This window comes from Sebastes umbrosus, chromosome 22, assembly GCF_015220745.1.
Source record: "Sebastes umbrosus isolate fSebUmb1 chromosome 22, fSebUmb1.pri, whole genome shotgun sequence".
NCBI classification, from domain to species: domain Eukaryota; kingdom Metazoa; phylum Chordata; class Actinopteri; order Perciformes; family Sebastidae; genus Sebastes; species Sebastes umbrosus.
This window is the reverse complement of record NC_051290.1, coordinates 19,556,755-19,578,771: the sequence shown is the minus strand read 5'-3', so window position 1 is coordinate 19,578,771 and position 22,017 is coordinate 19,556,755. Positions and strand designations below refer to the sequence as shown.

The following is a 22,017-nucleotide window of genomic DNA, read 5'->3' as shown; positions in this document are numbered from 1 at the left end:
CTGAGAAGCTATAAATGCATAATTTTCTAATCTGTTACGAGGCAGACGGCCAATTCATATCGCAGCGCTGGAAAAAAAAGTTTTGGACAAACGGAAAATCTTATTAAAAAGTTGCCAGACAGTCTCTCCACTGTAAACACCATGAATGGGAATGAGTGGCAGCGGAGTTTGATTTATATGTGTTGAAGGTATAATCTGGCTTTGGGCATTTCTTCAGTACGGTTGAGGCGTGAGGTTAGAAGAAAAATGGTTGCTGAAATATTTATGACACGTTACAAAATGTCTTTAACAAAACACCCACACTACACATGTAACACAAATTTCCTGTAAATGCAGTCTGTATTCTTTATCTTATCTAAGCAAAGACATTGTGTCTCTCATGCAGTACATGATTCATTACTTCCTATGATAAGCATGTATCCTGCTAGAAGCTGTGAGCTGATCACCCAGTAGAAACACATAACAACACGGGACTAACTCTCAGCAAGACAGCGAATTAGTGTATATCCCAAAATGTCAAACTATTCGTTTAAATCATTCTGGTTGCATTCATCATTCTTTAGGCGTATTATAATAAAATGAAAGCCTTGTTGTGGCAGGATTTCTTCTAGGGCTGACCCGAATGCCTCGAAGCTTCGAAGCTTTGACCGTTGCCATGGTAATCAACTTTCAAATCAGTATCCGAATGCTTTGTTTTTTTGTGTTTTTTTATTAAGTAAATAATAAATCCCAAAATAGCCCATGAAGTAAGGAATAATCCCATAACATTATTTATTATTCATATTCAATATTAATTATTATTAGTTATTCTCAAACGGAGCGGCAACGGCGCAGACCAGAAGTTTTCAAATATTTCTCAACGAAGCTTCAAAGTAAAAAAAGAATGGTATTCGGGACAGCCCTAAATTGGAACAGAATATTGAACAGATTTGGTGGTTACACTGTTTCTGTAGGTGCAGTTTGCCAGCGGACCAGACAGTGTGGTCCAGTACATCTACTACCAGCCCATCATCCACCGCTGGAGAGAGACCGACTTCTTCCCTTGCTCCGTCACGTGTGGTGGAGGTGAGCATGGCGGTTGATAAATGCTTAATGTTGAATTGTTGCTCCACCAAATATATTTTAATATAATTTTAGTGTAACTTTTTTCTGTTGTTCCTTTTGGGACTGACATTTTTTTGTCTGCAGGGTACCAGCTAACCTCAGCAGAGTGCTTTGACCTTCGGAGCGGCCGGGTGGTTGTGGATCAGTATTGCCATTATTACCCAGAGAACATCAAGCCTAAACCCAAACTCCAGGAGTGCAACATGGAACCCTGCCTGGCCAGGTTAGACTGGACAAAACTCATGTTAATGATCTGCCAACAGCTGTTTGTTTATATTTAAATCCTCATTTCCTTAATTGATTCTGCCTTTTAGTGACGGCTACAAGCAAATTATGCCATATGACCTCTACCACCCGCTGCCTCGGTATGTACTCGCAACTGTGAGGTGAAATAGTGACACAACAACACTAATTCTGACACGTACCAAATATCCATGAGTGACTTCTAACCTTCTATGATGTCAGATGGGAGAGCAGTCCTTGGACCGCCTGTTCCACCTCCTGCGGCGGAGGAATCCAGAGCCGCTCGGTATCCTGCGTGGAGGAAGACATGCAGGGAGTCATCACTCCAACGGAGGAATGGAAGTGCCTCTACTCCCCCAAGACGGCTATCCTGCAGCCCTGCAACACCTTCGACTGCCCCACCTGGCTGGCACAGGAGTGGTCACCCGTAGGTGCCCTTTTGAACATTTATCTTTAGAGTATTTTTCTTAAATTATTATCACCGGTTATTATTTTGACACAGTATTAAGTCAATACGAGGCCAAGAAAACAAAGTTTAAAAGCCACGCCGAGCCTTAATTGGTTACAGTTGTTCTTTTGTGAGATGCTGTAAAGCATCACAAAACTAGAAATGGTGAGAAAGTCCAGCTAAAAATGCCCAGTAACCAAATATAAATAGATGTCATCACCTGAAGTCAAATATAAGCAAATGGTTCATTTGTCTTTTGAGTCCTGTGAATCACCACAGTGGGTCTAAATTAACCCGTGGAGTTAGAGGAAATAAAAAAAAGCATGATTAATTGTCCAGGGGAGAAACAAAAATATACTCAGCAGACAGCCTGACCTGCGATGTTGTCGCCTCCTCAGGTATCCATCAGCATTTTCAACATGACAGGAACACTTGCAACTGCTTAATACAGCAATTAAAAAAATAATGAAGCCAAGAACCAGGTGTGGACGGGCCTGTGGCACGCGAGCCATTCCCTGGACCTGAGCCTGCTCTTACTGTGTGAGTCAGAGTAGCACTGCCGACCTCAATCTGAGTGTCCTTCACCACCCGTGCCCTTGAAAACACCATCCAAAACACACAAATAGTCAACATCACATATTCTTAAAGTTGATCCGGGTGGTGCATATGCTAGATCATCCAACACTCCTGGTTGGCTTACTTATTTGGCAGAGTTGCTGTTACATTAACCATAAATATCCCATACAACCTCCTCGTGGGGATTTTTCAGCCTCGCCAGTTCTACAGGCACACAAGCAGAGGCCCAGGGAGTCAAATTTGTGGCCCTCTAGAAACCCAGGATGCTGTTTACCTAGCACATTCTTCCTTGTGAACTTGCCTTTAAATGCTTGTTTTGGCAGCGGACGCACAAAGTTCACTCCTGAGCAGAGAGCTGCAGGGATTTGGGAAGGTCTCTTTCTTTACTTCCCTGGAGTCAAGGGCTTTCTGTCAAACCTAAAGAGATGTAACCAAAGGAGTGAGACTTTGTTAATCAGTAATTTATAGACTATATATATATCTCCTGACCTGTGCTGTCACCTCCAGTGCACAGTGACCTGTGGTCAGGGTCTGCGCTACAGGGTGGTGTTATGCATCGATCACAGAGGGCTCCATGCTGGAGGTTGTAACCCCACCACCAAACCCCACATCAAGGAGGAGTGCCTGGTGACTATTCCCTGTTATAAATCCATAGGTGGGTTAGATTGTTTGTTTGTTTTTTGTCATGATTTAACTACCAAACTTGTTCTTATTTCTAAAATACAAATTTCTCTTGTGATGTTCAACCTTTGATGCTGATTTGCTGTAGATACGCTCCCAGTTGAGGCAAAGCCTGTGTGGCATAAGCAGGCCATAGAGCTGGAGGAGGAGATCAGCGTTACTGAGGAACCAACGTGAGTAACAGACACCAACATATGCATGCATGCACAAATAAAAGTATTTTAAAGGGATAGTTCAGGTGTTTTTAAGTGGGGCTGTATGAGGTACTTATCCATAGTTAGTGTGTTACCTACAGTAGATGATGGTCGGCATGCACCCAGTTTGGAGAAACAGACATGAGTTACCGCACGGGAGCAAAGCAATGTACTGCTGTGGAAGGGGCCAGCAGCAAAACGTATTTTAGCAACCTAAAAGAAAGGCCCACCTTAAAAAAAATCTATATCGGTGTAAGTGTACGCTATATTTTATACCACAAATAAGTTAGGAAGATGCAACTGCTAAAGCTGTGAATGACTCTCAAGCTTCATAACCCGGAAACAAAATTACTGCAGGGGTGGTAGAAGAAGAAGAAGAAGAAGCCAAAGTGAGACCCCAGATGCACAGTTTCAAAAACTATTTTCACAACCCAGAGTTTAGGATTTACCTAGAGGTGAAAGTGAAGTAGACACATCCCTGTGCTGCCATGAAACCACCACAGTATCGTGGTTGTGTTAATGTCAACGGTCATTTACTTGGAGAAGAACTTGGAGCCAAAATGTACGCCTAGTGCCCCCCTTTTTTTTCTGCCACTTTTCAAAATATGCACCAGTTTGCTGTTTTGCTTCACAGAAGGTGTGCATCGTCAGATCTAAGTAATGAATATGCTGTTCGAGGTTATTTAAGGTTAAAGGTTAAGCTGAAGGTGAAAGAAGGAAAAACATCTTTCTGGAAACCAGCGCCCTGTTCGGTCACTGACTACCAGCATTACCTCAGCAAGCTTCAGATGTTCCAGATGTTCTTGTCCCACATATCAATTGGCTAATAGAGGCCGTCCTCTGAAGATGGACAATGTTTGGACTCTACCCAGTGTCTTGCATGACTTGTATTAGCGACCATGTTAGCCAGTTCAAAACATCTGTTACTGTGACTTATCTTTGGAGCGAGAGAGTGGGAGGGAGAGAGAGAGAGAAATGCCAAAACATATGATTTTGCTCTATTGCAAAAAAAAAACACGTCTTCCATCCAAAAGCACATAAATATATGTGTATAATATGCAGTCATTCACATGCCAACAACAATATCTGCCTACCATATGGGGCCAGGTTACGGATGTGAGAGGAAATTCCTGTGTTAGACTTATTGCACCTCCACTGCCAGGCCTTATGCCTGCCCCGAGCCACCGCTGTGCAACGGCTTGAAAAATTAAACCCATATATGTTCCACAGCTTGGCCAAAAGGGCCTTTTTTTCACCTTTCCCCCACCGTGAGTAAATAAAATATTTCCATTCATGCAAATTTAATTGATATGATTAACGTGGGCCTCTGGCGGATGTCACAAAAATGTGTTGTTTCCGTCCATGAATGCAATCACGCTTGTGTTTGAACCGACAGATGTGCTTTAACAACGCGTGAAGATAAACATTTCTGTGGGTTCGCTTGTTGACTTTGTTGCTTGTGATCCAAGATCTAACTGCCGGTGATTCATTTGTTTGTCCAAAACACAACGAGTCCTTGAGCACTCATAAAGTGCCAGCATTGAGGTAATTATGAGCTCTTTATTGAGGCATCTTATAAAAGCAGCAGGGCGCTCTTGTGTTGTGGTCAGACTGCTTAACCAAGGAAGAATGCTGCATGTTGGTGCAGGCTGCCATGTTAGTAGGTACCTCTAGGAGATACATGTGCACTGATAATGTGTGCTGTAGGAAGCTACTTTGGTAGTTTTAGAAACCCAAAGAGTGCAACAATTTACTGGGACAAACGGACTGAAAGATGGTTGTCAATGTTGGCTTCGTGGATTAGGGTTAAGAAACAATATTTCTACCAATTGTTTTCCCCATTTGGAAGGAAATGTAAAAAAAAAAATACCCATTTTTTACATTTAACACCCTACCAAAATACTTGATGTAGTGGTGGAAATTACTTTGCCAATTCAAATGGTTTAATTCATTTCACTTCAAAGGATTTGTAGTTACCATAGACTGTATATAGGAAGTGGTCGTAGTCACCGTGACGTCACCCATTGGTTTGTGGACTACAGTTTTGAAGCCTCTAGTTTGACATTTTGGCCGTCGTCATCTTGGTTTTTGCAACCAGAAGTGACGCGATAGGGTGCAGCTATGTACAACCGAACGACCTGCTTTATGGTCTATTTGACTCTAAATGGGTCCATAATTTACTAAATGAACATCATGATGTATTGAAGAAGACTTGAAACTAGCGATTGAGACCATAAACTCATGTTTACAACCTTTACTGAGGTAATAAATCAAGTGAGCAGTAGGCTGATTTTCTCTTAGACTTCTATACAATCAGACTTATTTTTGCAACCAGAGGAGTCGCCCCCTGCTGGCTGTTAGAAAGAATGCAAGTTTAAAGCACTTCAGCATTGGCTTCACTTTTCAGACCCGGTGGTTACTGACAATGTAGTTCATTCAGGGGTTTTTTCTAAACTAAGTAATTGCGTCACCATTCATAACACAGTGACATTCTGAGCTGGTTCTGTCTGTCTGCATGTCAGTAGAAATTTATTTATTCTGCTGGTTCGTACTCTGTTGTTAAAGTACGTTCAGTGTAATACTAGACCTAAACAAGCACAGTTTATAAGCTGAGCAACCACCTATCTGCAACAGAGTCATCGCGTCATGATTGTCTCTGTGCTCCAATGCACATACAGCAACCACTGACTCCAGCCCTGAGGAGGACAGCTGCTGAATGCTGTAAACATCTGGGCTGCCTCCAACCACTTTGTAGTCATGATCAGGTGCATAGCTGTGAGTAATGAGAACACTGGAGTAAAGACTGTCAAACACAGACCGTTGTGCTAAGGAGGTGCACCATGTGGTACAAATGCTATTTGCTCTATTATATCTGTATCTTGCAAAATGAGAATATGAGCACTTAATGGACACAATGGCAACCTGAAACAGCATCTATGATCTCCAAAATCAGATCTGAACATCATTGAATCATTATGGACATTCCGGAAAACAGAGCATCAAGTAGATTTCTCCTTCTTGATCCTTCAAAGGGCTACCCTTTTAATGTTGGCCAACCTGAAGATCAAGAGGGATTCAACCATCTCTCTGGCTCACACTTTCCAGTTTTTATTACTTCTTTTTACACTCCAAAGCTATGGAGGGGGTGACAGTTCAATTTCTGGGCTCTAACTCTCACCCAACCTTGACAGGCCTTCAGGCATTCATGAATGAACGCCAATGATCTACAAGTATTTCCTTCTCTGATCCGTTCTTTAGGATGAGGAAGGATGCGCATGAAAGCCGTTTATCCAAGTTCCTAATGCTTCACAGCTGTTCAATTCACCACAGCAGGACTGGATTTTATAAATACTCAGTAAATGACTCAGATCTGTAGGCTATACAGGGGGGGATGCACACAAAAAAAACTTTCTATCTAACTACTTTCAAGTCAGCACTGACTGGTGTGGAAACAGTCTTTAACAAATCAAAAATGGAACTGCCTTTCCAGGCCTGTTTGCATAAGTACTGTATGTGACGTATGCTGACTAAATGAACAGCATATTGTGTGTATTTGTGCGATTAATCATCCCGTTTTCTCAAACCTGCTGCCTCTCCTCTCCAGCTTCATCCCTGGTCCCTGGCAGGCCTGCAGCAGGACATGCGGCGCCGGGACCCAGCGACGCACCGTCAAGTGCCAGGTCTTGCTGTCCTTCTCCCAAACCGTTGCTGACCTGCCCGATGATGAGTGCGAGGGGGTGAAACCTGCTCAGAGTCAGCCCTGCTACCGTACACCCTGCTCTGGTGTTTCGGGCCAAGGAAAAGAAAGCGAAAAGGAGGGGCAGGAAGAGGAGGAGGAGGAGGAGGAGGAGGAGGAGGAGGAGGGGGAGACACCCGAAAGAGAAGAACTGCACGACTGGGAGTATGAGGGGTTTACGGAGTGCTCGGAGAGTTGTGGGGGAGGTATGGATCACCTCTTTAAAGAAGAGCTGTTATGCTTTTGTGCTTTTCTCTTTCCTTTGGTGTGTTATATAGTTTTTGTGCATGTAAAAGGTCTGCAAAGTTACAAAGCAAAAAGTCCACACCAAAGGGAGTTACTCTCACCCACTGAAACACTGCCCTTGAACTGCCTGAAACGCCTTGCTTGAAGTCCCGCCTTTTGTTCCGTAACGTGGTGATGTCACCAAGTAACACATTTGCATAATACCTCCCAAGCGGCTAGTTTGGCACGCCCTCAAACAAAGCTAGTTAGAGCGGAGCTGGAGCGGAGTCCGAAGAATTTGGTTCGGTTGACCAATCACAACAGTGGGCCAGCTGACCAATCAGAGCAGACTGGGCTCGTTTCAGACAGAAGGTGAAAAGAGGTGCTGCAGCACAGCCGGTTTGAGAAAAGTAAAGCGTTTTTTGAACATTAAAGCATGGAAACATGTTCTGGTAGAAACCCAAAATACAAGTATGCACCTGAAAATAAACACAATAGGTCCTCTTTAATATGAGAGAGTAAAGAAATAGAACTAGAAAGGACAGGAAGTTGACAGACCGACATTTCCTTCCCAACCACGCTGCTAGAGTGGCTAAAAATAGGGAAACAGATTCAAAATTCCTGATGCAACCAGTGACATTGTTAACTAACTTTGTTGTATAAATACAGCAAATACATTATATTGCTTACAGTAGTTTGAATACACTGTAAATCCTGAAGGAAAGCCCCACTCCACCAGTGTCACTGAATTTGTTCACAGCAGGAACCGGTGACCTTATGTCAATGGATGACTAAAGCCATGCCAGTATGGGCTTTGAAGTAGAAGTAAGTTATATGATATTAGATGATAATGGATGGTTTAACCCTAAAGGTCATACGTCACCGACTCTCACAGCGGCAGCGAACGCCGCGCCAGACAGAGACAGCTTTCCTAAACATCCTGCCAACACTCGTCGAGGCCCACTTTAATCTCCCCACCTCCACATCCAAGCCTGTATGCCTGTGCCTGCGTGTTAATGTCTGCGCGAGTAACTTAATTTCTGCACATGGGCGTAGGCTTTTTCGTCAACGTCTGTGTGTGTGTGCGCTCACCCAAACCCAACAAACTCCCATTCGGGGATGATTACAGAGCGGTATCGGATGTCACATACACACCCCTGAGGGCTGCGCTCCTGTGGACCATCACACCACCGTGGCGTTTGAAGTGCCTGCTTAGCTGTTATTGTCCCCAACATTCGAAGCAGACTCTGAGATTCATGTTACTTTGCTTTTAACGTGACCTGACATCACACCCTTAAAGTTTATCCGCAGTTCAGGCCAGAACTTAAGCAGGCGACCGCACTGTTTTGATGTTCATTGTGCCCCATTAGGTACAAACACTGCTTGCTTTCATTGAGGGGGCCTAATATCTGGGTTGCTTCACTGTGCTGTCTGCTTGTAATATTCTATGCTCCACACGTGTGTGAGGGGGATAATAATATGTAAGAGATGCTTAACAAGAACAATATGTGTTTGCATTTTTGGCATTCTTTCTAAGAAGATATGGTTACAGAGAGTATATTAACATTTAAAGGGGACATATCATGCTCATTTTCAGGTTCATACTTGTAATTGGGGTTTCTACTTGGGCATGTTTACATGCTTTAATGTACAAAAAACACCTTATTTTTCTCATACTGTCTGTCTGAATGTACCTGTATTCACCCTCTGTCTGAAACGTTCAATTTTAACACCTGTCTCTTTAAGAACCCCACCCGAAACAGTCTGCTCTGATGTGGTGCACCTTTGCAAAGGTAGTTCTCAAGCTGTGGGCGGCATATTCTAATGAGCCTGCATGTGACATAGGAAGGGGAGCCAGATCTGATTGGCTTGTTGAATCACATGTTTTCTTATCTATGTAGCCCACAAAAAACTGACTGGGTTGTCTTATTTCACAGTTTGTGGGTCGGTTGGTAGGTACTCCAGATACTCAAATGTATGTGCACAAGCACTGAAAAAGTGAGTTTTTCATGATATGTCCCCTTTAAAAAGTTGAAAGCACTTATGATTGAACCCTGCACAATAGCTCATTGTTCTTTGGACATCCCTTGTGATCGCTCGATGCTGTCTAATCCCAGGTGTGCAGGAGGCCGTGGTCATCTGCCTGAACAAGCAGACCAGAGAGGCAGCAGACCAGAGCCTGTGTGTGAGCTCCCGTCGGCCCCCGCAACTCCTGCAGGACTGCAAAACTCAGCCCTGCCCGCCCAGGTACGCCAAAACACAAACGTACCGTACGTCATTATCATTTAGACATTGTTTGAAATGGTTTGTGCACGAACATTAAAATAGACTTGATTGATGGATGTTGTAAAACTGAGGAGGAAATGGAAAAAAGGGGTTTGGCTGCATTCAAGACGAACATATTAATTAAAAACAGGACTGAAATCTGGCTCTGCTATTTATTAGTTTGCCAAGTCTGTAACCCAGCGAAAATATGCACTAAAGAGAGCTGGGACATTAATGTACCATTTCCCAGAGCCCTGATGCATCAACGGGTTCTACACCTGGAACTGCTTAACTTTCCGACTATCAAAAAACACACATCACACTAGTTGAATCAATTAATCTCTACTAATCACTGGATGTGTACAAAAGAGATTCAAATCCTTCTAATCCACTACATTATCCTCTCTCAGTTTAAACCACTCGGGCCAATTAAATCACTATTTAGGCCACTTGGGTCCAAGTGATACTGAAGCAGAATGACAGAGATGGATGGTTGTATCAGTGAGAGCAGTAAATGAAGCCAGGGGGACGACTTGTGGAACCGGTTCAGAATCAGACTATAAACAGGGACCAGGTGTCAGTGGTGGCGATATCTGCTAAGGCTGACATGTGAAACTGTACTTTTCTTGTGTTAGCACAGAAATGTAGGATGCCTCTGCTGCTGTAGTTGGCATTCCCTTTTCTCGACTGCAACAAAAAGCTTCCACTTGGCTTTTTCATACTACGAGGAATGACCTTCAGTGATCACACATCATAAAGTGACATATTTGCCACATTATCAGAGGGTTTAACAATGTGGTTTTGGAAAGCCCAATCTGGGGTCATTAAAATCAAAAGGATTTTTCCTCTTGGGAGCATGAATATAGTCACCAAACCTCAAAACACATTTTAGCCACCTAAAAGAAAGGCTCACCTAAAAAAAATCAATATCAGTTTAAGTGTACGCTATATTTAGAATATTTTCACCTCTTTACCTTGCCGACAGTCAGCTCTTTCCAACGGGTAATTGGAGCTGTTGTATTCATCTAGGCTCTTGCCAAAGCCACCAGACTCCATTGAAAAAAAACAGTAATTTTACCTTGCAGAACACGGGAGTTGGTGAAGTCACACAATAGTCCAAACAAACTAACCGATCGAGGCAGCGGTAGACTAGCAACTCCCGTGTTCTGCAAGGTAAACTTACTGTTGTTTTCAATGGAGTCTTGCTGCCTTGGTGAGAGCATAGATAACAGCTTAGGTTCCCTGTCGGAAACATAGACTGTGTAGCTGTCTCAAGGTAAGGTCAACTGGTGAAAATATTCTAAATATAGTGTATACTCAAAGTAATATTGATTTCTTTTAGTTGAGCCTTTCTTTTAGGTGGCTAAAATACGTTTTGCCATGAGGTTTGGTGACTATATTCATGCTCCCATGGGGAAAAATCCTTTTGATTTTAATGACCCCAGATTGGGCTTTCCAAAACCACATTGTTAAACCCTCTGATAATGTGGCAAATCTGTCACTGTATGATGTGTGATCATCATCCCCATCCACAGCAGTACATTCTTTTCCGTGCAGTAACTACTGTCTGCTTCTCCAAACTGGGTGTGTGCCGACCGTCATCTACTGTAGGTAATACACTGACTACGGATGAGTACCTCATACAATCCCACTTCAAAACACCTGAACTATCCCTTCAAGAATATACTAAACTAAAGTTTTAGTCCAAGTTTTGCAGCTCTTTAGTTTATCCAACTATCATCCAACAACAAGCACACCAAATTCATCAAAATGAAATACCTGAATGGTTAAGCAGCATAATGGCATGATGTTTAATAGAACTGAGCCGTGGCTAAACGGTGAGTGGATTTTGCGGTAGGCCACACGTTTAAAGTTAACACCGTGCGCGGTGTCGGTGTTCCACCACTCACACTCTTGTCAGAGAACTCAGAGGCTTGCAGCCTGCCCTCGCCTGTTTTTCCAGGCCTTGAGTCTTGTTTTTAGGCACAACAAACGCTGTATTGGACTTGTTTCCTTTGGCCCTTCGCTCCCTCCCTGAGGCCTCCTCACCCTCCCGTATTAAGCTACACTCTTTGGATACTGTTCCCTCTGAAGGGAAACAGCCATAGGATTTGGCTTTGAGTATAGTGCCAGTCCAGAAACAAGCTTCATTCCCAATTCTCCTCAGTCCCTGGACCCTTGAGTAAATATGAAAAGTTTTGAAATATCACCTAATCTGTCAAGGAAGAAGTAAAATCGCTGCCATCTTGGTCAAAGCCAAACATTTAGATGCCTTTTTAAAGGCATAGCGACGAGTTAGACACATGACACATCATTTTCAAGATCGGGATAAAAGCGCTCAGAAAACTTTGATGCTGGATTCATCACTCGGTAAAATATTGGTGCACGGAGATTTGGAAAATGCGAGTGAAGAAGTTATGCCATAGGGATTTCTCAAATATCAGTAAATTCAGTGGGAGATTTAACGTTTCTTCGCCAGGATCTGGCCCCATGAATCACTCTTTTTTTCCATTTTCGCTCGTATTCACTTTCATGAATTTCACTTTCATGAATTTACACATTCATAAGACTGCAAGAGTGTCCTCTCACGGGATCAAGTAAAAACATCAAGCACTCTGACTGAACTCCTCCTGACTGCACTCCTTTTATAGGTTGGATAATGGGGCTACATATACACGTACACAAAAGACAAAGTATGGTGATTAATCAGGAACAGCAAAGGTTAAGAGTTGAAAAACCAGCACAAAATTATAATAATTATGATGCTTTAGTGTGTTATATAGTTTTTTTGAGCATGTAAAAGGTCTGCAAAAGGTGTAAGGTGAAAAGAGGTGCTGCAGCACAGCCGGTATGAGAAAAGTAAAGCGTATTTTGAACATTAAAGCATGTCAACATGTTCTAGTAGAAACCCAAAATATAAGTATGCACCTAACAATGAGCATAATAGGTCTTCTTTAAATTCAAAACCAACCCGTGTGTAGTTAACATCCAAATACAGGTGAAATTCAAAATAGAAGTAGCCTGGTGTTCAGCTTCCTTGACTATGCCATACAATGATTTAATGACAAACATTGTATTCACAGGTGGGAAACGGCGGAATGGAGTTCATGCTCTGCTACTTGTGGGGTTGGTCTGATGACCCGCACTGTGGCATGCACCCACCGGCCGTCTAGGGACAGCAACCGCACTGAGGTTTTGAGGGATGAAGACTGTCAGAGCCCAAAGCCCAGCCCTGTCCAAGCCTGCAACCGCTTTGACTGCCCTCCTATGTGGGACACACGGGACTGGGGACAGGTAAAGGCTCTCACTGAGGAAGTTCACCGCCATAAATGCCTTGCCCAGCACATATTGCTAATGCAACCCCTGGCACCTCTGTGTTTTTGTAGTGCTCCCAGAGCTGTGGTGGTGGATTCCAAAGGAGGCAGGTCCTGTGCAAACAGCGGTTGGCAGATGGTAGTATCCTGGAGCTGCCTGACACCTTTTGCCCGTCCAAAAGCCCTGCAAACCAGCAGATCTGTGTCAAGCAGGAGTGCCCTCCTCAATGGGTCACAACTGACTGGTCCCAGGTAGGCTTTTCTCAAGGCACCAACCTACCTTTTTAAAGGGCGGGTCCATTATTTTGTGTTTTTTTTTTTTTAAAGTTTTTATATCATTCTGTAGCTTCCCAGTGGTGTTCCTTATGTATTCAAAGCTGAACGTTAAAATTTGGGTCAAAGTATGTATGTTTTAGCATCAAAAGGCTATTTTCCCAAGCCTGTCTAAAAACTTTTTCCCATGTGACCTGATGTAGTTTTCTGCATGACAACGCTGCTACACATTGAGTACATATACATAAAAAAAATACTATTTATTATATTATTTACATTATTTTACCTTGCAGAACACAGGTGTATGCATACCACCCTACTTGAAATAATCTGAAATAACCCTTTCAGTTACTTCCAAACTTAGCACAGCTAACTTTGACTCAGCTAGTGCTAGCGTTCACATTATTCATAACCTTATTGATTAGCTTACTTTGGTAACCTACATCACTGCTTTTTGCCAACGAGCGGGCATTTCCATTTGAACAAAACAGAAAAGAAAGCAGATGGGCCCGCCTTTTAAAGTGGTCACAATCAAAATGTAATGCCATGTATACAGTATAAAGGGCTCATTTTCATATCTTACAATATAATCTATTTGTCCAGTGTTCAGTGACTTGTGGAAATGGGATTCAGAGACTACAGGCAGTCTGCAGAAAACAAAGGGAAGATAGGGGACATTGGACCGTAGACCCTGCGAACTGTTCCCTGATGGCCCGGCCCACCAAAATCCGGCCGTGCTCCCTCAGGCTCTGTCAGAGTATGTTCAGCTCTATTTGTACTGCTTTGTTTTGTTAGTAAGCAAGAAAAAAATTCCTCATCTCAGTTGTGTCAACTTGAAAATTACAAATGAACAGAAGTACAGATAGCACAGGCAGTAACTATGCCATTCACCTGTTCTGTTAATTTCACAACAGACTCTGTCAAGCCTGATCCCACCATACTGGCCCAGAAGAAGGTGTATATCCAGTGGAGGAAGGGCAAAAAGTTACAGTTGGTAGTGGGAGGCTATGCCTACCTGCTCCCCTGGACAACTATGGTCCTTCGCTGCCCGACCCGCCACTTCCGCAAGGGCCACATCCGATGGTTGAAGGAAGGAAAGCCCTTGGTCGGCCTCCCGCACCTCTCCATAACAGCACCAGGATACGTGAAGATTCAGCAGCTTCGCACATCTGACGCCGGGATATACACATGCGTCGCAGGTCGGACACAAGAACATTTTGTCCTACAGATTATTGGCAGCAAGCAGAAGCTCTCTGTTCCCGAGTCATGGATCCTCGCAGGCGGACAACAAAAGCCAGACGTGGCCTCAACGGGGGAAAGATTTCAGGAGCTGCCCATCTCCCTCAACCACTATGACAGCATTGTTGAGCATTTGCTTGAGCTCAAAGGCTCTCTCCAAGATGAGAAAGACACCGCTGATAAGACACACTCCAGTGAAAAGAACAGGTCGACCCTGGAGGACGAGAGGGCGAGCTCAGAACTTTCAAGCCTGCTCGTACTCACCGCCGATACCCACAGGCTAGATGAGATCATGCACGGCCTCTCCGAAGGCCTCGGAGGACCGTGGGGGGAACAACTCATCGCACAGTTGCTCAGTGAGCTCACCATGACACAAGGTGAAACCAATGAGTCTACTCTTCATCCCACGGAAAATGTGGAATCCTCCACGCAAGGGCCCCTCCTTTATAAGCCGAACATCAAAGCCCACGCGTCCAGGCCAAGAAGCCCGGTGATAATCCAACGGCCCAGGAAGGTCGGAGTGGCGCCGTCGTCTGAAATGATAGTTCACGTGGGCGTGCCGGTTTTGCTGCAGAAACCCATTGCTAGTTTGGAGCTGAGGTGTGAGACACTGGGAAACCCTGAACCAACCCTGACGTGGACAAAGAATGGAAAAGAGTTGCTCTACAACAGCAGGTATGAACTACCCTTTAATGTGTGAAAGGTATAAAAAAAAAAAACTGCAGATTTTGTTGAATAGAAGTAGTTGATTGAGTGGTTGCGTTGTCTTTGTGTTGGCAGAGTAGGCCTGTTGTCCACCGGCTCACTGAGGATCCAGCCTCCAAGCAGGGCGGATGAGGGTCTGTACACCTGCACTGCCAGGAACCGCCTTGGAACTACATCTCTTTCGTCTTGGCTGCAGATTACAGGTAAAATCCACAAAGACAGAATCTTGCTCCAGGCGTTTTTGAATCAACTGTAATTCTTGCTAGATAATGGTTAGTTTAACCTCTGGAATACGTCACTCTATGTGAATAATGATTGTCCAAACATTCAGACCTGCATTAACATAGCATCGTTAACAGAGAATAGAGGAGTAATGTCTACCTGAGCAGAGAATGAAGTCTCCTTCTGCGTGCGTTGTAATCCGAGTTTCTCCATGCTTTGTTGACATAACCGGGCCAGCTGTGCGTGCCTTTTAGCGCATGATACTGCATGTGAACGTGCCCCACTGGCTAGCTCACGGCCGCCACTCTGTATTGCACTCATATGGCGGTTACAGCTGATAACACCCTCCTAACCGACAGCACCGTCACGGAAGCCCTCCAGTTCCCCCCTCACATCCCCCCCAGGTTAACATTGTTAGCTCTGTCAGCACAGTTTTCACTGTTAGCACCGTTAGCTACAAGCCGCAGGCTCAGCCGTGCAGAGGCAATCTTGCATTTAGCATCTTGCATTTAGCATCTTTAGGTTGTAGTCAAGCTACAGTGGAAACCCTTTATAGTGATCACGGTTACAATAATCAACAGTTTGGGACAGAATCATTTCTATACAAATGCTGTTTGAATAATTTCGCTTATAGTGATCAAGTAGTCCGCTTACAGTGTTCATTTTGGGTCTTTTCATACATGAAAACATACGGAAAAACATTTTAAAACTATGTTAGACTAACGTTAATTTAATTTTAGTTTTAGTTTTTTACTTTACTTCCGTGATACTTTGCCTCGCGGGCCGTCTGCTCTCCGACTGGAAACCTGAGGCTGATGCCGTGCACATTGATATCATAACGGGAAAAGGAGAGTCTTCTCTGAATGAAAAACAAATGATTATGGGGGAAAGTGGATTGATTATGCCTGGTCATGTAATGCCCCCCAAGTGAAACTTTTTCCAATCCTCAACCGGCTTTGCGGCACACATGCCGTGTCCCTCCATGCCGCTACCGAGTGAGCGAGCGAGGAGCCCCGGCAAAGGGGCGCCGTTCATCTGCATGCACGCTCGTGCTGCAGAGCCGGCCAAAGACGGCAATGTCTCACCCTTGGTGAGGGAAAAGGCAGAAGAAGCGAGCCAGTAAATAGAAAAGTTGGCCCGTAGATGATAATCTGCGTGGGAAATGATGCACAGCAACAAAGATTCAATTATAATAATCATCCACTTATAGTGATCAATTTGACCCGGACAGACATAATCACTATAAAACAGTGGAAGAGAAATTAGATACCGCTCTCATATCCGTAGAGTAAAAAGTTAGAGCTGTTCAACAATAGAGTCAGTATTAACCTAATGTCAGGTTGAGTTTGTCCTAATACACTTTAATGTAGTCCAGTTTACAGTAATATGTGTTGTTCTTTTGTGGTGGAGGCTTAGAGATTCTGGGAAATGTTCTTTTCAACTGGAAACACACACACAGGCATAACAGATATACAGTAAGCTTCTACACACCCTGGTGGCTCGTCTGGCTGAGTCAGTGATAGGGAATGTCCGGATCGTGCCACAGCTCGGGTCATCTCCGAGCGGCGCTGTCATTCCTCTCCTCGGAGCATGATCAGTCGCGACCTCGCTGCATTTTCTCATCAAAGCACCGCCACTGCCGGGTTTCCTGATGCTCCGCCACTTTTCCTCCCCATACGACAACAATTAGAGATTCCAGGCAGTGTTTCAAAGAAGATTTAGTGGGTGCACCCAATTCCCCTAATCTAAACGGAGGATAAAGGGGATTAAACGTGCTGAAAAATGTCCAAACTGGATTTTTTAAAAAATATTTTTAATTCAAACCCAGTTTAAGGTTGTGTCTAATGGATGCACTTCAGGAATCTTAAGAATGCAATCCCAAGAACTGTTAATGCCTTTACAAGGAAATTGAAAATATAATTCTTTCCCAGGTTTTTGGAAAGTGCACTCTCATTTCTGAACTAGAAAAGTGCACACAGTAAGAGTGCAGATCTCCCTCTCCTCTCCCAAACAAAGAAGAGTTCAATCTTACTCAATTGTTCCTCCCGGCTTCTTTATAGCCAACATGGCAGCGAAGATAACAAAAAACAGGGATCTGTTTATCTCGTATCGGGACTAACTTTGGTGGATCATAACATATTGAGTATGGAATTAATCTGCAGATGCTACAGTTAAAAATGAGACCAAACTCTCCTATGGATGTCAGCAAAAACAGAGTAGGTAAGGCTTGTTTTTAGGCTAGCCGATCGCCGGAAATGCCTTTTGCTACTGAAGCAGTTGTTGATCACTTGCGGCTGCTACCGGCCGGTTAAGAAGAGTGAGGAGACGGCAGTCAATGACGGTATAAACAGTCAATAAAATATGTTTTTCAAAAAGTGTGAATCACTACAACAAATATTCGGCTGATGGGTCCAGTAGTATGAAAGATCAGCCGTGGACAGACAGACACACACACTCACTCACGATGAGCCCATAATCTCCCCACAGTCTTACACCTGACGGAGATAACAAGAGCAGGCCACTTCTTATGATACACGCCCGAGTATCATGACCCTCTTGGTAATGGGTTCTTACCTAGTGCACCTTTAACTCCCCTATAACTGACTACACATCAGACTATTGGTGTCTACCAGGCAATACAAAAGCGTCTTCAGCTCCAAACAATATATGGTGTGTACATGTTGAGTTGAGGTTTGTAAACCTCCTCATTGTACTGGTAAGAACACTGCAGTAAGACATGGGACACTACACCACATTCACAGAGAGGACACTGAAATCAGAAATGTACAGTACAGATTTCTGCAGTATCCAAGACCACAAAAACATAGTGTGTTTTTCTATTGTATTTTCAGCTGGCAGAGGAAGAAACTCAGAGAGGATTAACAGCAGCCAGTCAGCAGAGCTGTGCCATGGACAAGCCTGCCCCCTCAGGTACCTTGCTACTACTACAAGACCAGTTCCCACTGTCTCCTTTACTTGCTTGAATATTTGAGTACTTTTGTGCCCAAAAAAATACTTTCTGATAAACATACAAACTTTAAGTTATTGTCCACTTTCCCTCGGTGGTTTGGATTAGGTGGCGAGTGGATCCTTGGTCCCCATGTTCAGCCAATTGCGGAGGTGGGTCCCAGACCAGGAGTGTTCGCTGCCTGAAGGGTCCAGAGGGCAGATCAAGAGAGATGGAGAGCCAGCGCTGCCTTGGCACAGGGAGGAGACCCTCTGACACCAGGCTATGCAACCTGCTGCCCTGTACCAGATGGGCCACTACCACCTGGGGAGCAGTGAGTCTATTTATAATGACCACAAACACACCTCAACACGTCTACATGGACTGTGTCAAGGCTTTTTATACGAGCAAAACACAATTTACCTCAGAAACTGTGTGCCAGTTGTCAGAAAAGTTAATTTGAGATTGTTTCTCAACAGCGGAGTAACTGGCATGTTTTGTGTTTATTTGTTTTCCAAATTATTTAAAGGGGAAGCACCCTGTTAATCCTTCCACATATTCGTTGTAATAGGGAACCAACCTTTTTCTGTGGTAACTCTTTTTCCATCTTTGTTTACTATGGGAATTTCCCATCATATTTGCAAAAAAGAATGAAATGAATCTCCTCTTTTAGTGTCATGGTCAATGTGTGGGTCCCAGTTTGGCCACACAGCAACGCCACGTTTACTGCCAAGACACAAACGCCACCAAAGTCCCCTATAGGATGTGCAGTGGACTCCAAAGGTAATTATGGATATCATAAAATGAATGTACTGCATAACAGTTGATATATGATGTTGATGTACAATAAATAATAATAAGTGATACCTTATTTTCCAGTGAAAAAGGCCACCCACCAGTGTATTTCCCACAACTAGACCCTTTTCTTTATCTATGTTTGTAGGCCCAGCTCTCTGAAGAATTGCTCCTCAGAGGCCTGCGCCCTTCAGTGGCGCTTCGGGCCGTGGACGCAGTGCACCGCCACCTGTGGACGCCACGGTTTCCAGTCGCGCCAGGTGACCTGCGCGCACCGGCGAAGCGGAAAGGCCACGCGCGAACATCACTGCATGTGGAAGCCTCGCCCTCCCAGCTGGCAGCGATGTAACATTTTGTCCTGTGGCAGAGGTGAGGAAAAGTAACGCTGATGGCAAAATGGAGACAAGCGGTTACTTAATTATGATAACATCTTGATTTTAAAATGATCCTGAATTTCTTATATGTTGTATAGCATATTGAATATCGTATAACTCCATATGTTGATGGTTAAATTTCCTCTGAAAATACTGAAAATGTACAGCACAGTGCTGTCAGTCCCAGCTAATGTCCTGATCCAGCCGATTAGACTGTTATCAAGTCATTAAATGGGGCGTTATCAGTGGTTACAAGGCTCATGTGGCTCAGTAGGGTCCTACTACACCCACTAGTAGGTGGTATCATCTATTCGCATGGTTGCTCACCGAAAAAAGGAATAAAAAAACGCCACAGTGATCTCGATCGACCGTAGTAATTATATTAGGAGTAAAAGCAGAAGTGAGGCGCTGTGGTACAGACAGTGTGAAACTGCTTATGGGTTAGAGGTCGGGGCCACAGAGCTTTCACCCAGGAGAACAACAGTAGTTGTCTTTGTGTTCACAAGTTTCACTTATGAAACATAGTTATTTTAAGCCAAAACACAACCTTTTCCCCCGTTTGCATGTTCTCCCCGTGTTAGCGTGGGTTTTCTCCGGGTTCTCCGGTTTCCTCCCACAGTCCAGAGACATGCAGCTTAGGTTCATTGTTGACTTTAAATGTCCCGTAGGTGTGAATGTGAGTGTGATTGGTTGTCTGTCTCTATGTGTCAGCCCTGTGGTAGTCTGGCGACCTGTCCAGGGTGAACCCCGCCTTCGCCCAATGTCAGCTGGGATCGGCTTCAGCCCCTCCGTGTATTGTTTTTAAGTTTCGCTTTTACTTTTACAACGTAGTAGGCCCCTATTGACCCACATCTATGATGCTCATATTGAGCGGTAACGCACATTTAATGGCCTGATAACAGTTGAATCAGGTGTATGATCACATTAATGGCCTATTTCTGAGGTCTTGCCCTAAATAAACTACTTAGATTGGAGCTAAAATGATATTATAAAATTATAAATATTATTGCCAGGATAATTTGTGCAAAAGCTCCATCATGTTACATTCCATTAATGGGCCCAGTCCATAATGCACATAGTTTCATATGCTGAGGTTTGGAAGCATCGGTTTCTGAAATTTCTGCTGGCACCCTAATAGAAAACAAGGGAAAGGAATTTTGCTTGTGGTACTCAAATAGTTACCTTTATCCAAGTTATCCACAAACATTCCCTATAAAAGTAGTTTATACTGGAGATATTATTTCTGGGAGGACTTGTTGATGTCTTGTTGTGGCATTTGTAGTAAACTATAACGTCTGTGTGCTCCAGCAGGAGAGTGTCGAGACAGCACGAGGTACTGCGAGAAGGTTCGACAGCTGGAGCTTTGTCCGCTGCCCCAGTTTAAGAACCGCTGCTGTCATTCCTGCCGAAACACCTGAGGCGGGGGGGACGCGAGACGAGGTTCCATGTTTGACCTGGACAGGTCGGGGAAGATGCTCAGACAGCCGACAGAGACTTGAAACCTCTACGTCCCATCCTCACACCCCACGACTGTCTTCAATGACCGGCCTTAGGTGGGGATTCCTGCGTGTGGAGGAATGTTTGGACGGTCATACCTACTGTAGAGTGGTTGTGATCTGCTTTCCTCAAAGATATCATGTGTGGGTTTGAATTTGAACGTTTTGAGAGGAGTGACGTGTCTGTTAATGAAGGCTTCAGTTTTACTTCTTTCTTCTTTTTTTCCTTTTAAATCTGACGTTCATGAAGCTTTCCTAAATTATGCAAAAAGATACATTTCCGTTGTGAGTAATAGACCTTGTGGTGACTGCGTGGCTCCGTAAAGGGGAACTCATAAAGAACAACCTCTGGTGTAGTTTCAGGGTTTCCCTAAAAGAATGGAACGACGGTGCTGCACCACCACAAATATGTATTTTTATCATTGATTGACTTCGTACCCAGGGATTCTGGGTAGACCCCTAAGCTTTTGATAACCACTGGATAGTTGTGTGTTTGCCTTTATTGCAATGGTCTCCAAAACAGTGTTGATAAATAGTTTTGATGCTAAATGAGCTTTTATTCTAGAGGCATGGGTAAACTCGTTTGAACAGCATAATGCTGCATATAAATGGGAAAAGGCTAACATGGCTTAAGGCCTCATATTTGATAAATGATATACAGTACATTTGGTATCAGCCACATGGGAAATAGATCTGTGCTATCATTTTGGGTAAGTGTTGACCGTAGCGATTGGTCAAGTCATTTGAAGAGGGAAAGAATTAGAATTGCAGGCATTGTTACTGCATTTTTGGTAGAATAAAAAGTAGGACATGATAAAGATTTATCTTGCGTGGGTTGCACTATGGAGGTGTATGACTGAAGCAAGTCAATTTTTTGAAAAAAAAAAGACACTTATTTTGCACTCAACTCATCCAAGTCTTTGTTAAGAACACGGCTTGTAGAGTTTTTTTTTTTAATTTGTAAAGTTACATTGTTTATATATTGTGTTTTTTGCGATATTGGTATTTCATGGAAAGATATTTGTTAAAATGTCCCTTTAACCACTTTGTGATGTTTAAATGTGAGGTGAAGATAGCTGTTCATCCTCTCCAACAAATGATATGTTTTTGCTTTAGTGTGAAATTTAAGGAAAACAACAGTTCCATTAAACACATGTAAATATGTGTTACTTTTGGATGT

The 22,017-nt window shown here is 43.6% G+C and overlaps 1 protein-coding gene across 4 annotated transcripts in view; it reads left to right on the top strand.

The window, feature by feature from the left end:
- LOC119481187 (ADAMTS-like protein 1) overlaps positions 1–21,712 on the top strand; it is a 104,848-nt gene extending 83,136 nt beyond the window's left edge. For 2 of the 4 annotated variants that reach the window (XM_037757897.1, XM_037757900.1), the window contains 18 exons: positions 954–1,065; positions 1,189–1,327; positions 1,419–1,469; positions 1,570–1,774; positions 2,879–3,026; positions 3,141–3,225; positions 6,851–7,188; positions 9,325–9,454; positions 12,556–12,766; positions 12,859–13,038; positions 13,663–13,816; positions 13,974–14,973; positions 15,079–15,206; positions 18,078–18,156; positions 18,302–18,506; positions 18,846–18,955; positions 19,116–19,336; positions 20,650–21,712. In XM_037757897.1, the coding sequence (XP_037613825.1) occupies positions 954–1,065; positions 1,189–1,327; positions 1,419–1,469; positions 1,570–1,774; positions 2,879–3,026; positions 3,141–3,225; positions 6,851–7,188; positions 9,325–9,454; positions 12,556–12,766; positions 12,859–13,038; positions 13,663–13,816; positions 13,974–14,973; positions 15,079–15,206; positions 18,078–18,156; positions 18,302–18,506; positions 18,846–18,955; positions 19,116–19,336; positions 20,650–20,759 (3,606 nt within the window). In that variant the 3' untranslated portion in view covers positions 20,760–21,712. Of the gene's footprint in view, positions 1–953; positions 1,066–1,188; positions 1,328–1,418; positions 1,470–1,569; positions 1,775–2,878; positions 3,027–3,140; positions 3,230–6,850; positions 7,189–9,324; positions 9,455–12,555; positions 12,767–12,858; positions 13,039–13,662; positions 13,817–13,973; positions 14,974–15,078; positions 15,207–18,077; positions 18,157–18,301; positions 18,507–18,845; positions 18,956–19,115; positions 19,337–20,649 lie in introns of those variants that run through there. The other 2 variants (XM_037757898.1, XM_037757901.1) reach the window with 2 other exon arrangements.
- Positions 21,713–22,017: the final 305 nt, after the last annotated feature.